The 16,648-nt window shown below is 40.0% G+C and overlaps 2 protein-coding genes across 2 annotated transcripts in view; one reads left to right on the forward strand and one right to left on the reverse strand.

The window, feature by feature from the left end:
* Window positions 1-834: 834 nt before the first annotated feature.
* Window positions 835-1,344, forward strand: MSGN1 (mesogenin 1; the record flags this gene model as incomplete). Its single annotated transcript, XM_079532747.1, has 1 exon — window positions 835-1,344. One exon carries the CDS (start codon window positions 835-837, stop codon window positions 1,342-1,344), a length of 510 nt encoding a protein of 169 aa, XP_079388873.1.
* Window positions 1,345-5,848: 4,504 nt separating this feature from the next.
* LOC306958795 (uncharacterized protein) overlaps window positions 5,849-16,648 on the reverse strand; it is a gene marked incomplete at both ends in the record, with an annotated part of 30,502 nt that continues 19,702 nt past the window's right edge. Inside the window, 13 exons of the mRNA XM_079550384.1 lie at window positions 5,849-6,021; window positions 10,290-10,370; window positions 10,509-10,605; window positions 10,858-10,999; window positions 11,397-11,586; window positions 12,558-12,685; window positions 12,764-12,837; window positions 13,298-13,467; window positions 14,130-14,247; window positions 14,663-14,868; window positions 15,035-15,152; window positions 15,237-15,445; window positions 15,519-15,672. Coding sequence (XP_079406510.1) covers window positions 5,849-6,021; window positions 10,290-10,370; window positions 10,509-10,605; window positions 10,858-10,999; window positions 11,397-11,586; window positions 12,558-12,685; window positions 12,764-12,837; window positions 13,298-13,467; window positions 14,130-14,247; window positions 14,663-14,868; window positions 15,035-15,152; window positions 15,237-15,445; window positions 15,519-15,672 — 1,860 coding nt within the window. The remainder of the gene's footprint in view (window positions 6,022-10,289; window positions 10,371-10,508; window positions 10,606-10,857; window positions 11,000-11,396; window positions 11,587-12,557; window positions 12,686-12,763; window positions 12,838-13,297; window positions 13,468-14,129; window positions 14,248-14,662; window positions 14,869-15,034; window positions 15,153-15,236; window positions 15,446-15,518; window positions 15,673-16,648) is intronic.

Here is a 16,648-nt window from a genome sequence, read left to right on the forward strand (position 1 = left end):
CAGGCCCAAAGTTTGTGTTCATTTAATTTCCTATACGTTTATTTTTTTTAATTACATATTCCCAAATCTTTTGTTAAATAGGACTCTGACTTTCTTTACAACTACAAATTTCCTTTTTGCCTTTTGATTCAAGATTTGAAATGATAAACTAAGTGCAGTTCCCTGTAGGGAATATCTAGATTTTCCCCTTTCTCTTGTTGAAAAGCTAATTATTCAAAGAGAAATTACAACCCAACGAGACGAGAAATCCACAGAGCCACACACATCAAAGTCCAAGACAACCATTTTTGGGTTTCACAATTAAGATGCATTTAGTGAGAGAATCTCAGCCACAGTCAGCATGGATCAGCTGATCACTGCTGCGGTGCAGTTCCTTCCGAACAGTCACACAGAAAACAGGGCTCAATAGTTTAAATTCTGGCCCTATGTCAGTGCTCGCTATCTTTAAACTCTCTGTTAACTGCTTTGTAAAATGGTTAATTTTCTTTTTCCTCTCCCATCACTTATCCCCCCAGTGCAGCGCTAAATGTTGATGCGCAGCCTTAATTGGTTTAGTCACAAGAAGATAATCTTTTTTTCCTCCTTCCTCACTGTTGCCTGTTAGCTTAAAGGCTTTTTAGCTGAAGGTTGATAATTATCACTGAGAAGAAACTAGCACATCAGGAGTTCATTTTCCATCTTAGCACTTGTGGTGCTCCTTTGAACTCCCCTGGCCAAACCCACGTTCCCACTTTGTCACTTTCCTCCCTCCATCATAAAAAGGTCTCAGCAGCAGGCAGCTCCAGCCTTTGCTGGCGGGCAGCGGGAATTGCTTCTCCCGCGCGCTCCTCCAGAATGGACAAATTGCACGAGACGTTGATAAATATGGAAGACACTTTGGGTTCGGAGCACTCTGTCTGCTTATCCTCCTGGGACTGGAAGAACTCCACTGGGGCTTTCGAGCTGCACTCTGTCTCCTCTCCACACAGCTTGTCCCCAACGCCGTCCTTTGAGTCTTACTCCTCGTCCCCGTGCCCAGCAGCAGCCGAGACCCCATATAGCGGTGGCGGCCTGGTGGGCTACGGCCTGGTGGACTTCCCCCCAGCCTACCTGCCCAGCCCCGGTCAGGCCCGGCTGCCCAAGGGCACCAAGGTGCGGATGTCAGCTCAGCGCCGGAGGAAAGCCAGCGAGAGGGAGAAGCTGCGGATGAGGACCCTGGCCGATGCGCTGCACACACTGCGCAACTACCTGCCGCCCGCCTACAGCCAGCGGGGACAGCCCCTCACCAAAATACAGACCCTCAAGTACACCATCAAGTACATCAGCGAACTGACGGAGCTCCTCAACAGCGTCAAGCGGGTGTAGGGCCCGGTTGGAACACCTGCCCTGGCACCCCCAGGCTCTGCTGTGGAAGGGCCCTTTGAAAAAGACAACGAAACCAGCTTGATTTCTCCTTTCTTGGAGCATGGCTGCATGGGGTGACAGAGGAACGTGAGGGAGGGAGAGCGAGGGTCTCTGCGTATGTAGGACGCGATGCTGGAAGGTGATGTGGGGCTGCCTAAAGCCTGAGCTGCAAGTTGCTGCGATGGAAGTCTTGCTTTTCGTTTTTCTTATGCTCCTGTTTTGTCATTTTTTGTTTGTTTATTTTAATGATAAGCTCCTGACAAATTTTAAAGCTGATCTGATATGAACCAAAAAGCCATGTGAACCTTCTAGGATTTACATATCTGTGTTCTGACTGATTTTCTGTTTAATGCAGACAACAGTAAATCCATAGGTTTTAAAGTGAATTTGTAAAAAGTAACAACAACCACATAGGATTTATAAGTGTATTGATTTGTAGGCACTTTAATATCAGGATGAGGGGGAACATGTTTAGCTAGTTCAAATATTACTTATTTGTCTACATTTCCTCTGTACTTAAAAATCAAGAAAGGAACTAATAGCAGGAACTTCTTTGCTCATAACAAATAAATATCAATGTTATAGTCTGTACTTTGTGTTACATACCTGGTAGATAAGTAAAGTCTAAAACTGATGATTAAACACTGGAAATGAAATATAAACCAACTGATCTTGTATAGATAAATTGCTGCTAAAGTCTATCTGCTGTTTTAATATATATAGAAACAAATCGTATTTCTGTTTTTAATCCAAAAAAACTTTGCTTCAGAGTCTGATAAAGTCTGGAATACATTTTTATACCAAACTACTGGAGTAAGGTTAGGCTGAGATCTGTCCCTCCTCTTCCTTCTCTCTGGTGTGAAATAAATTGATTCACATATCAGAAAGATGCAAAATTTTATCCTCAAGATGTATTGAAACCTAAGAGGATGCTAGTAACTGTAACGTCTTTACTAAAAGCTGTCACATCAGCTGTTTCTTACAACTAGTAACAGTCCTATAAAACACAACACATGAAACCTTCCAAAAGCCAAAGAAATGAGAACATAGTACAAATCTTTAATTTCTTTTACCTTACCTGTGACCAAGATCACATAGGTCTAACCAAACTGGAGGAGAAAAAAGGAAACAAAAGCTCCATAAATCTCATTGCAGATTGATTTCAAATATTTGGCTACACCGAGCCCAGCAACGCACAGAGAGGAGCAAAATCTGACACAGAGTTGCTGTATTGCGAGGCTGAACAGCATGGAATTCATTAAGGCAGATTAACCTTTTCTTTGTGGGGAAATGTAAGACACCAGGAGAGCAGCAGGCAGAGAAAACAGGCTTGTCTCACTAGGTTGAATGGATCAACATGTCTGTGTGGGGCAGGTGGCTTTGGTTTGTGAATGCATCCTGCAGCAGATCTCTGCAAATCTAAAACGTTGCTGCATTTCCCTCTTTTTTTTTTTTTCCTCTTTCTGGTTGTTTGTAATGAAATAGGTAAAATAGGTATATGTAATATATAATAGTAAAATAGGTTTTGTACTTTTTTCCCTAAGACCTTTTCCCTTTTGCTTCACCCTAAGTTCACTCAATACTCTTCTCAGATGGTATATGCATACTGGAGCAACCTGTGTGAAATCCATCACTGTCTTCAAAAGCAGTGAAGTTCAAATTTATGCAGGTAGAAGTGTCACTCAAATGTATTCACGATTAAGCATATCCTCTATGCTCCTGTTCTGTTTTAACCCACATTACATTTCTCACAAACTTTTGGGCATTAGTAAGACTGTAAGTAGTATCATTTTTTAAAGCCCTATAAAACTGTCCAAATAGAGATAATTGCCTGTGCATGTGAAATGGCAGCACTAATTTCATCATAGCATTCCTCACTATGAGCCTGTATACTGGATCCAGATTTGAGCAGATGAAGAGCCTCACAGGCAAGATCAGTCAGATCACATCTCGAACAGGTTGCCCAGTAAGGTTATGGATGCCCCTGCCTAGAAGCATTTAAGGCCAGGCTAGATGGGGCTTTGAGCAACCTGGTCTAGAGGAGGTGTCCTCGCCTATAGCAGGGAGTTGGAACTACATGATCTTAAAGGTCCTTTCCAACCCAAACCATTCTATGATCTCCTAATGATTAAGGAGGTGAAATTGTGCATTGGCCACAGGATCTCACACTGAAACAGAACTGAGAACTTGATCCTGAGTCTTTTAACAAAGATTCTCACTGTAGCCAATAGCTGTAAAGGAGTACATGCTCACTAGTGCTGGCAAAGCACCAGCAGATACACAGAAGCTAGTTCCATCATTGTCATTTTTGTTATAGACCATCATCTTGTACTACTATACTGTTTTGATAGATTATCTATGCTTGGTAAATCATTTAAACCTGCTCTTTAAATCTTTCACTACTGGAACTGCATGTAATTAGCATGCTTTTCAGCTAAGGAAGCCCCTAGGGTTGTGCTTAAAGCAAAGGGATCAGGAATGTGAGAGCATTCACTTTTATTGCTAATTTATCTATGGCCTCAACAGGTCCTCCAGCATCACTGTTTCAGTTTACTCAACTGTAAAGGAAGACATTGATAGCTAACTGTTTCAGAAGGCTGCTGCTAATAAAGCTAAGTAACACTGCGTGCAAAAAGACTGCCGTAGTAGGAGGTAGCCTGTAGACATGCATCAGGGCTGATTTTCCCAGCTGCCCCAAGCAAAGTAGCAGCCAAAAGCCCTGAAAGTAATAGGCCATAGCTTGCTAATTTTCTCCAGAGTCCTTCTCTCCCTGGAAGTCCAATGTAGAGCAACTCTAAATAACCTCAGAAGCAAGGCTTTGAGTTTCAGACCGCTTCACTGTTCCCGTGCTAGTCAACCAGACCATGCCTTTACTCAATCTGTAGTCTTAAAAGTCCAGCAACTGCTAAAATGTTTTTAAATACTTTGAGCTTTAGCATAGGATGAGTAACCATCCCTGAATGTGATTAAAAACCATTTGAATGTGATGCTCAGGGACATGATTTAGTGGAGGGTTGTTAGAGTTCAGGTAGTATGATTAGGTTGCAGTAGGACTTCATGACCTTTAAGGTCTTTTCCAACATGAGCAATTTTATGATTCTATGATAAGATGGCTGTATCTAAGAAAGCCTTAGGAAATAGGCCTTGGTCTGTCCTAAATTGCACCCTGCATCACAATAGGACCAAGGTCCCCATCAAAGATAAGGTTAATTTACTAGCATACTCTTAAAGTGTTTGATTTTTTGGTACTATCAGATATTCCCATTTCAGAGAATCTCTCCTTTCACCTACAGGTGATGTGGAAAAAGTGATCAAGACATAGGAACAAGAAGTACAGGTGGATTCTGTTCCCCTTTGCTGGGGTATAGTTCACATTATACTTCCCTTCTATTGTGGTTTTGTGAGGTCCCATCTGCAGTGCCACATTCAGCTCTGAGGCACCCAGTACAGGAAAGATGTGGAGCTGTTGGAGCAGGCGTGGGGAAGGGCCAGGAGGATGAGCAGAGGGCTGGAGCACCTCTCTTACAAAGAAAGGCTGAGGGCATTGGGCTTGTTCAGCATGGAGAAGGGAAGGCTTCAGGGAAACCTCATTATGGCCTTCCACTACCTAAAAAGTGGTCCTACAGGAAAATCGAGGAGGAAGTCCTTACCCAGACAGGAATAACTGCTTTAAACGAAACAAAGATAGAATTAGATTAAATATTTGGTAGAAATTCTACACTCTGAGGGTGGTGAGGGACTGGAACATGTTGCCCAGATAAAGTGTAGATGACTCATCTGTGAAAGCTAGGTTGGATGGAGCTCTGGGCAAGGGGGTTGGAACTAGATGATCTTTAAGGTCACTTCCAATCTAAGCCATTCCATGATTCTGCGGCCTAGACTTTCTAGGATCTGCCAATTTTGCTTTCAAGGACACTGAACATTTATCTCCTTTTGTAGTTCTTTCCTTGGTGTACAAATTTCACTGTAAGAGATTGTTGTATTCATGATGATACAAGTATTGCTGTTAATAAATACTTATTTCTATTAATTTTTAAGTAAAGCGAAACACAGTTGAGATTGTTTTCCATTTCTTTACCCCCAAGGATGTAGGATATCTATTTGGTGTGAAAGAGATCAAGAATTAAGTCCCCTATGTGAGAATACAAGATTTAACAACTTCCAGGACTGTATGTAAAATTCATGAAACAACTTCCAGGACTATATGTAAAATTCATGAGGCAGTATTGAAGTCCAATAGCAAAACTGATAGCCTATAGCACAGAGGCAAAAAAAAAAAAAAAAAAAAAAAAAAAAAAAAAAGTTCTACAGTCTGAAGAAATTGTAAAAGACACAGAACTAAAGAAAATCTTTCACATACAAACATTTTAACATACATTAAGAGTTCAGGTGGAAGTAAAACTACAGTAGGAGTAGCACAGCGATCGCTGGAAGTCTGTGGCTGAGGAATTATATTACATTTTGCCTAAGGGACAGAGTTGTTCATCATGCTGAAGAAAAAGAGATACAGGAGAATAAAAGAGGATCCAGTCAATGAACTGAACTCTTCCAGTCCTAAAATCCCTCCCAAGTCACATTTTTGCCTTTTCCGGGACAGCATCATTGAAATTCCTTCATTAACACAGGTACTGAAGAAGGCTAGAAAGAAGAGTTAAAAAGAGAAAAACAACACACAAAGCCTCCACCACAAAGACATCATTCTATTGCATTAATGATTTTCTAATGCAAGAAACTAGTAGACTGAGTCAGAACTTGATTCATTCACTATCAGGACAAGGGCTAATACCAAAGATGACAAATGGAGAATATTCTAAAATGTTTCAGTTAATTCATTTTTGTTTAATTTATTTCTGTAGATGTTACAATTTTGGAAGAAGCCTTGAGATAAAGAAACTCGACAGCTGTTTGGAATACTTGTTCCTGAAGTGTTAGTTTACAAATGAAACCACCACACCATCTTGCTGTCAGATGCTGCATACCACAAGTGGTTATTTTGTCTTTTAAGTGCTCTCAGACCTTCAGAGAAAGGCAAGAGACATGAGGAAGGCCAGACACTACCCTCTGCTTTCCTGAGCTGCAATTTGTGCTCAGAGTTACAGGTACACGCTGAAGATGACAGGGAAGGCAAGTTCCCTCTTGGTAAGAAGACCAGGCTCCCTCAGAGAGAGAGAGTATTCCTCAGAGACTGAAACTTAACTTGGAAGAAGATCTCCAGGAAAGCTCTGGCTCTGTGAGCAGCGAAACCGGGGAGCTTGTGGCTGCCTGCCCCCACACAGCACTTTGAAATTCTAAACTGAGGAGCACCACATAGGTGCCAAGAACTTTTATAGTTACACATTTGGGCTACACATAGGTGCGTTTGATGGGAAGAAAACCTCTTGTTAAGGCACTTCAGTCTGTTCCTAAGGGGAACTGCCAGCATAGCAGAAATTTTTATACAAAAGATTCATTCAAATGCATCTGTACATATTTATATATAAAGAAACGTGCACCTCAATTTCTGAGGATAAGGTATCTGACTTCCATTTGCCCCTAACTTAATGGTTATACAGCCACAAATGTTATTTGTTTTCTCCTCATTTAACAGATAGAAAAACATGACTGCATGGAGAAAGTTCAGCAGTGAGCAAGACCCATTTTCCTCCTTCTATCTGGAAGATCTCTTTGGTCTTTACACAGCACGAACCTAGACTTACTCTTATCACTATGCTAAGTACTGTAAGGAAACTATTTCAATTTAATTATGCTTTAAAGCATTTAATGTGAAGTAAGTACCTGCCTTGTTAGTGTGGCACTCAAATGTTTTTGAACTGGCATGCTCAAATAGAAGGAGAGTTTCTACGGAGATTACTAGCTGCAGACTATCGATAGGTTTGTGCTAGAAACCAGAGTTTCCCAAATCATTAACTCGTTGTCAGAGCATTTTCCTCCAGACAGAAGAATGGTCTTTAAGCTTCCACTTAAGCCATTAATGATTAATAACAAAGAACAAAACAAGTGTACTAAAATTAATTGAGCTGTGAACAAACATCAGTTTTCTTACCTTTCAAAATTTGATTAAGAGTAAGGTGTTGTTGCTTTAAGAAACAAAAGCAGCAGTTTCAAGAAGAGTAGTCATGCAATTGATAATAAAGTACAGTAAAAGTGAAAAAACTGCTTCTATCAAGAGCCAGATAGAGCTAGCTATAGCACTGATTTACTGTCATTTATTTCAAGTGAAAATATCTGTCTGCAGTAGGCTTCCAGTATTGTTTTATTTTCTTATAAAAACAAATTACACCAGTCTTCTCTTTTCCCCTAGACTTTTATCATTCACCTGTTGAAATTGCAGGAGACATAAAGCATAAACAAATAAGATTGATCTCCTTTCAACTTGTGTTAACAAGGATATAAAAATAACATTCCAAATACCCGGGGGAAAGCATGTGGTCATAAAAAATCCACTTGAAAGGCAAAGAGGTGTTGAATCAACACTTGAAGAGGATATATATTTTTTTTAGATATATAAAACCAGGAAGGCAGTTATATAGTTTTAGTATAAACAGGCACCTCTGAGGCACAGAGAGTATTGTCATGTCTTCTTCAAATTTAATATTTTGCTGATATTGAAATAGATTGTGTCTCACACAGTGTTGAAAAATCTGACAAAGTTCATTCAAAACCTTTCCAAGGTTGAAAAAGGGATCTCATGAATTTTCAGTAAAGACCACAAATCTATTAGAACTCTCATTGTGCAGGACAGTGCTAAACAGAGTTTAAGAAAGACTAAAGAGTAGAAACAAAATTTAGACTGGGCATCATCTAGCTTCTCAACATCTCTTAAGTCCCTAATAGTAGAAAAGAACAAGATATTGACTATCCTGGGGAACAAACAATCCATAGATGAAAGATCGTAAATACTGTGTTTTCTATTAAGTGATTTTCTCTTTGTGTCTTGGTTTGAGGAAAAAGATCATAAAACCCAGGAAGCCACAGCAGAGGCAAAGTTAGCAATGTTAAAATAGACTGCCCTACCTTATGCTTAATACTCACATTAGTTCCTAGTTATTACACGTTTCCTCCCAGCTCCTGCACTCGCAGAGGTGAATGTGGTTCAGGATGCCCATGGCAGCCTACAGTGCACTGTTAAAACACCATCATAGCAGATGAAAATTGGAACTCCATCTGGAAAAAAAAACTGCATACTACTCTTATTTCTTGGGAGAAACTCAGCATGATATAGAGATATACAGGGACATCACTATACCACCTGTATAGAAACAAAACTGGAACCTATTAGACACAAAACCCTAGCAAGTATATCATGGATGTGCCTTGTGAATTCACTGGATTGTACCCACAGACTCAGGGATAGATGACACTTAACCACTGGGTTAACATAGGAGAAATAATCACTAAACACAGAGTAAATGGTCTGTCAAGCTTATGCTTTGCCTTTCTTTTTATTCCCTTATTGAAGAACAAGATGCACATTTCAGTGTCATTCATTGAGCACAGCAGTAAGCTGTAAGTAAGCAGTGGTAAACTAAGACTCCTTGAACATTTTAGCTGTCTCCATAGGAAAACAGTCTTGAGGCACTTCATATGTTGCTCATCAGTTAGTCTACACATCTTTTATTGTCCTTTCTAGCAAAAAATCTATTAGCTACATATCAACTTAACAGGAAATTGTAAGATTGACAAGATTCACAAACATGAGCTCTAAGTTACAGCACAAACTGGTTTAACAAGGCCACTGCACAGGTATTACAACAGAGCTACAAATCACTTATTCATTGTTTTTCTTCACTAGGTACAAACAGATTCATGAAATAGTATCTTGCTCAAGGTGGCTTTCACAGAAATCCCCTGTAGTAGAATTCTATTTAATAAAGTTAAAAAGAAAACTGCATTTTATACCCATTGTTGTAGATTTAGCCCTAAGCAATAATGATTCATGCCAAGCAACAGCTTTCCTTACAACAGGAAAATACAGTACTGAATCTGAGCAGTTTTCATGGCTCTGTTCAGATGCAGAGGGGAAAAAAAAAAAAAAAAAAGACATTTTTGCTTCTACTAAAAAAAAAAAAAAAAGTAATCTAACAGGAATTCCTAATATAAGGAAGAACCCTCAACAGTTTGTAGATAGAGTTTAGTAATAGTTGTCATGATATTACATCAAGTCTCCACTAAAAGCTTATTTTCCTCTAGTGTGGCTGTTTACTCTGCATAGCAGAGTTACTGGTGCAATCTGTGACCGATTCTTCCCCACTCCAAGGAAAGCAACAACTTGACGTTGCAGAGCCACAGCCCTGCACAGCTCACAGATTTTCTGTCAGTTCCTCTACAGGATCAAATATGGTCATGCCCACCTTGCTTCAGAAAGGCTTACTGATATTAAGCTCCCTGCTTAATTCATCTGAAGTCTTTAAAAAGAGCAACCACCCACCCCAAATGACTGACTTGATGCCTGCTGCTACCGTCATCCCTCTGCTCTGGAACAGATGTTTACAACTGCAGTATGACTAGAAGAGTTTCAGAAATGTTTGCTGGTAAGACTAGGTAAGATGCAAGTCACACACAAAAAACACAACTTCAAAGCTCTAGAGAAACACAAGAGAGGAACACACTGAAGTTTACTAAGAGATTACATCAATGTTTATTTAGCTGACCCTTTTCCTCATAGGCACTGAGAATGTGTTTTCCTGGCAGATATTTTTAAGATGCCCTTCCTTGAAAGTCCAAGCAGACTACTGGCCTAAAGACCCTGGTTAGGGGCCATTTAACTGCAATTTTGTTGAACTAAGCAGTCCTTGGATATTTCCTCAGAAATCTGTGCGTTCACCTACAGGGAAGAGAGAAATGCCTCACGTTAAAACCACAGTACACTTGGTATATCAGTAATGTGATCTGGGAGCAATACCAACCTTTTCTGACCATTTTTTCCTCTCTAATAAGCACTGCTCCAGATGACACTTGCCCCTGTCGATGTGGTTCTGCACTGCGGTCTAGTGAGACATTTCAGGTGTTAATATTCTGTATAGCACACACCAGGAAGAGTCTGTCAATTGACAGAACTCCAACCAGCATGCAGTGAGCTGCTGAGCAATCTCCAGGAACAACTTGAGGAATACCAGTTTTCTTACCAAGGCGATGCGTTCCAGGATTGCATCTCCTCTGACAAATCACATCTGAAGGCAGCAGTGTAGTGCTGCAGATCACAACACTGCAGTGGAAATATAACTACACGAAAAAAAATATTGCAGCATGTACAGGGGAGTCTAGTAAAAATTGGATACGCATAACTCCAAATGAAATTAAGTGAATGCTATTGTATGGCTAGGCTAGTCTTTATGTACTACTCCTAAGGTTATGCCTTGAAGGCAGAGAACAGCCCCCATCAGTGCCTAGCTAACTGAGCTCCTCTACAGCATTTGTTGCATGATCTGCTCTACACATTGGGATTACCAACATGGCAAAAAAGAGATTTCTCACCTGCATTTGTAATAGAGTTGTGCCTTGTACAAAGGTGAACACTGTCACTTCAAATCTCTTGAAGTGCTGAGGAAATTTTACTCTATGGCTGATATTAACTTCATGAGAGACTGTTTTGTAAGAGTCCTCACTATTTTCACACCTTTTGGAAAAAAAATAAAAATAAAAGAAAGCAAACATAATCCAAGCCTTCATTTCAGTAAATTCCTTCCACAAGCTATGGATGTGAAATGACAGAGAACTTGTTTTCCTCAGAGCATAGCAGTATGGACAGAGCCCCTCCCATTCAGGGTTCCTGCCTTTGGCCATGGTAATAGTTGCTTTTTAGATGTTCATTAGTGATAGCTAGAAGCACCAGGTGCTCTTGACACCAAAAGCCATAGCTGTTGTGCAGGCACCTACACGTACTTCAACAGATACAGAGTTAGGACAGAGCAAACCTTCTTAGGCAACTTCTAACCTGTTCCCCATTCCTTCTAGTTAAGGGTAGGGGCCTTGGGCTGAACAGTCATCAGCCATGAGAGGGATGCTCTTCTTACCCATTTATGAGGATTGGCCATTGTGGAAGACTGTCTTGGCTTCGAGAATTGGTAGCCCAACAGTCTTCCAAGTTCAGTTCCAGTCTTGGGTCTGCAGGCTGGAGCAGTTCAACTTCAAAGTACAGTGCCTCCCTCAGATATTTTACCACTGGATATTCCAGCTCCCGATAGGGCTCAGAATAGGATTTCTCTAGAAGAAATGTTAGAGTTTCCTTTTTACAGGGTAAATATTCACCAATTTTGAGTCACTCAGTTTTTTTCATCATCATTCATTCTGATACAGTACCAGAACTGGGAGAGTATTTAAGTGTCAGCAAATAGGGCTGTGATGGCAGAAAATAAGAACTAAGTGAAGAAAGATATCTGAGGATCCAGAGGAGGAAGTGACAATTCCTTCCATGAAATTCACTGCAATGAGATGTTTGTTCAAAACAACTTCTAGAAAAGCACTGAAAAATCAGAGCAGAGCCATTCCCAACAGGGTGATAGTTTTGTTCAGGCTTCAGTTGCCTCCTCTGCCAGGAGGTTACCATGTTGCAGCAGCATTATCAAAGAATCACAGAATGCCCTGGGTTGAAAAAGACCCACAGTGGTCATTTAACTTCAACCCCCCTGCTATGCGCAGGGTCACCAACCAGCAGCCCAGGCTGCCCAGAGCCACATCCAGCCTGGCCTTGAATGCCTCCAGGGATGGGGCATCCACAACCTCCTGGGGCAACCTGTTCTAGTGTGTCACCACCCACTGTGTGAAAAACTTCCTCCTAGAAACTGCATCAATGCAGCTTCTTTCTTTGGCACACACTGGTCACAATAATCATAAACTAATTCCTCTGCTTAGCCACACTTTAAGGGCTGATACAGAGAGATACCAACCACTACACAAGATAACATAACTACCCCAGCAGAAAACCCGCATCTTGGTTGCACATGATATGATCCACTGTAGATTCCTGTCCATTTGTTACATCCTGGAGGCAAAACCTATGAAGCCTTCAAAAAGTCTTTCACTTTGCCCTAGGAGTTATTCAAAAGCCTGGACATGGTCTTGAGCAACTGGCTCTGAGTCACCCCGTTCCCCATTGGAGGCAGAGTTGAACAAGAAGACAATCAGCAGCTTTTCCAACCCTATCCTTGATAAAAAGCCTGATCAGAAAAAGTTACCTTTAAAAAGCTTCAGTGAGAGATCTAAAGAGCCAAAACCTGGCTTAATATTTGATGGAAGGTTCTTCTTATTTTCATACTTGACATCAGCTGAGTGCTTGATTGTGTAAACACATACAAACTTTAATCTGAAAGAAAACATTCTGGATTAGATTTTAGAAATGAAAACCACCTTTGACATTCTCCTTCTAGGGAACAGTACTTACTGGTATACTGGTATATCATTTCCAGGTCTGAAATAGAGTACATCATTTTCGTATGTTATAGATGTGCTGTTGAACTGAAACATACATACAGTTGATTCTGTCAGCAGAATTTGTACTTAGCATTCACAGAATTAAGTTGCATTAGATGCAACTGGAATTTTAACATTAGATCTTTCGTTCTTTTCTCTTTATTTTCTACTTATGTAAATTAAGTCAGTCTAGGCATTCATTAGTGACTACTAATCAGCTTCTACAAGGAAGCTGAGTGTATATTGACAACATAAGCTCACATTTAAGTCTGTTACAGTCAGTGTCAAACTAAGTTCTGTTTCAGAGAGCATTTCTGGCTCTAAAAGTTGTTTTAACTAAAAAATTCTACCTAACTGAATTTTGCATTCTCAGAACTAGAGTGTAGGTATACTGCTTTTCAGAAGTGACCACTTGTCAGCTGCAACCTTATCGCAGCTTCTGAATCTCTGCCATTTCTAGTGCTGAACCTATCCCAACAGGAAGTAAATATTACTAAGCCCTTACCTTTCTACTTGTTCCACATGTATTCACATTAAATTTAAAGGTTGCAGACTTCTTTGTCACTAGACTGGGTTTACACTGTTTGTCTCTTAAGACAAGCAGGCTGGTGTCCAGATCTGCAAGTCTTACTAATTTTATTGCAGTAATTACCACAGTGCCATTGGGAAGGCAGTCTGAAAGAGAAAAATACATTTTTCAGTACAAATGAGGTTACAAAATGAAGGAGCTGGAAGGCTACAATGAAGTTCTTTATGGACTGCTAGCAAGGCTTTTGGCAGCTCATGAGAGCAAACATCTGAGCAAGACTTTTTAAATTGTCTTTAATTTTAATTTTTCTTTAGCATCTTTACTGTGTGCAATACATGGAATGGTGGTGATTTCACACATTCTTAGAAAGCCTCCTTTCACCAAAAGATTTTTCTAACCAATATATTTCAGCACAGTCAATCCAGATGAGTATGTTTCTCAATGAAGAGTTTATAAGCTGACCCCCCCCCCCAAGGCCCATCTTCATAATTATAACAAAAAAACAAACAACAAAAAAGGCCCCAAACAAGCCCAAACCCTTCTGACAAATGGTTTTGCTTTGGAAATGAGAGAGCGAGAAGATTTCGACTCCTTTACAAAATCCAGACCCAACAGGATAGTCTCTTCACACTGTAATTTCACTTGTCTTGCAGCATATTACTTGGAATAAGATTTGACAAGCAGATAATGTGTCACAGAAGCATAAATACTATAAGCCTTTAAAACTGTGCAGGTTTGTGATTATTTATGCAACTCAATGAATAGCATTTAGGAGCTAAACCCAGTGCATTAGAGGTAATGCTCTTACGAATTAGCCCCGAAGGTGGAAATCTGCAGGAAATCAAGAAGTCCTTCTTATTAGCCAAGGTGATGCCATCCTTCAAGTTTAAGTGAAGTGAAGCCATTACTCCAGAAATATGGATATCCTAGGGATGATACAGATTAAATAAGAGAATGAAGATCCACTACTTTTCTAGAAATACTCAGACAGCAGATTATCACAAGCCAAAGGTAATGATCCTTGACCAAAACCACATCCACAAGAGTTTATATTTTAATCCAGAGACAGACACAAAGAGCTTTTTCAGTAGTTTTACAATGCAACTTAAATATCATCGCCTGTACAATTTCCATTAAAATGTTGTTCAGCCTTTAAGTGGTTGTAAAGTGCTTTTCTTAACTGTAAAGCATTCTTCCAGAGTAGAAAATGCCCTCCATTAATTATTCGAAGCCTATCCCAAATGGATGCTTTATTTTTACCTACAGGGACATAGTGTATCATATAAATATCTCATAGATGATAGAGCGTGTATTTTAATTGATGCAGACTAGTAGCCTTACCTTATAGTCCACAAGGGAGGAAAGAAAAGGGACAGAGACAAACAAGTGAGTGCCATTGTCATTCAGGCTATAGTAGTCTTTCTGAGCAACCTCTGGCATCAGGTGCTGATCTGAGATGAAGGGCAGCCAGTTTTGGTCCACATTCCCACGGGTGATAATGAGATGGAAGTCATCCTCATCACAGTATCCCCTTGCACTAGGTAGTACTGTAATACAGTTAAGAGTCAGCCAACATGCTTGCTACTATCAGAGTTTAAAAGTACTATTTAGCACTGACAGCATCACTGGATGAATGTAGCACAGTCAACAGCTGAGTTCATCAGGCTAGTTGCAGCCAGATAAAGAAGTTTTGCTCAGATTCCACTAGCTTACCAGCATCTTTAACAGCAGACACTGTTACGACAGGGACAGCAAATGTGTCATTTGTTGAAAGGATGATAAACTTCAGGGTGATGTTCAGTGTGTATTCTCTTGTGTCATCAGTTATGTACTAGGAAAATCATATTTAGAAGAAACAGTGAGTGATACAATTTCTACACCATGGTAAACTGCAGTGCGTACTTTTCATACACACCTCTTTCTTAATGCCTGGTGCATCAAATGACACTTGTATTACATAAATTTTGCTTCCATTAGCATACTGAATTTCATATGTTAAATATCCATGCTGAATAGCTTCAGGTACAGTTACAGTTGTCCCCTCAATGGTCAAGTTCACGAGCTCCACATCCAGGAGAAACATTCCCACTGTAACATTCATTAGCCTTGCACTCAGATTGGAGTCTGAAAATGCATAAGCCAACATTATTTTCTTATCAGTACCAAAACCTTCAGTAAACAATGTTAAGCTACTTACTGTTAGTTACAGCAAGTTCTGCTTGTTCAAACGGTGTTTCTATTTCCTTGATGATGGTATACTTGGTTAGTCCCCATTTGTTATCCTCCCACTGGTGTTCCAAGAACAGGTTGATGGAGTATTTTGCCCCATGCTTTCCACTGCTTATGGAAGTCTGCAATTTCATAATGAACACCCTTCAGTAGAATATGACTCTACATTACAATCAAAGTCATACCATAGCATTACAGAATCTGCTAGAATTATAGCTCCAAATAGTTGTCCTTCTCTGCTCTGTGAGGCCACTTCTATGCTTGGAAGTTTGGGGAAAAAAAAACAACAACAAAAAAAAAACAATCAACATCTGTGAGGAGCTGACCTCTTATGTGGTGCTTCCTATATCACTATTATGGGCAGTAGTTCTCTAAAGTCTGGATTCACAGGATACTCAAGAGACTACCTTCTGAAGTCATCCCCCACATGTTGCTTCCAAAGAAGCAGGGGACTGTTTAAATCAGGGAAATGGCTCCTCCTTCAACTTCTCTAAAGCTCAGTTGTTATAGCATTTGCCCAGGACTCAGTTCACTTCAAGAGCTACTAGATTTACAGCTACATTCTCAAGGCATCCCAATATCACGTGATCTTGTAAACAAATCATGTGCTCTCATTCTCTTCAGTGCTTTTTTTTTTTTTTTGGTAAAATATGATAAGAGCGACATGTTTTATATGATAAGAGCGACATGTTTTATATGATAAGAGCGACATGTTTTATAGCTTTGGAATGTAACATCAGAGAAGCCAAAGCTCTATGTTAACATGAGGTAGGAGACAGATCAATATTCCTTTATAGATTTGTATCCATCTTTGCTTGTTAGTAAGAGTCTTCACAATGCAGTGCACACAAGAGCTATTTGTACCTTTGATTTTCCCTTTTTTCCTCCTTTCCTTACTTCTTCCCCTCCCTTATCACTTGCAAGGAACAGAATGAACAATTATTCCTGCCCAGGAATACAGGATGCATCACTATTCTATCACCATTTGAATACTATATATCACCATCCTGCGATCACCACAAAAAATAAAAACCCTAAAAAAAGACCAAACTACAAAAACAAAAAAAAAAAAACCCACAAAAATGACTCAACAGAAAA

Source organism: Tetrao urogallus, assembly GCF_951394365.1.
Source record: "Tetrao urogallus genome assembly, chromosome: 2".
In the NCBI taxonomy this organism is placed as follows: Eukaryota; Metazoa; Chordata; class Aves; order Galliformes; family Phasianidae; genus Tetrao; species Tetrao urogallus.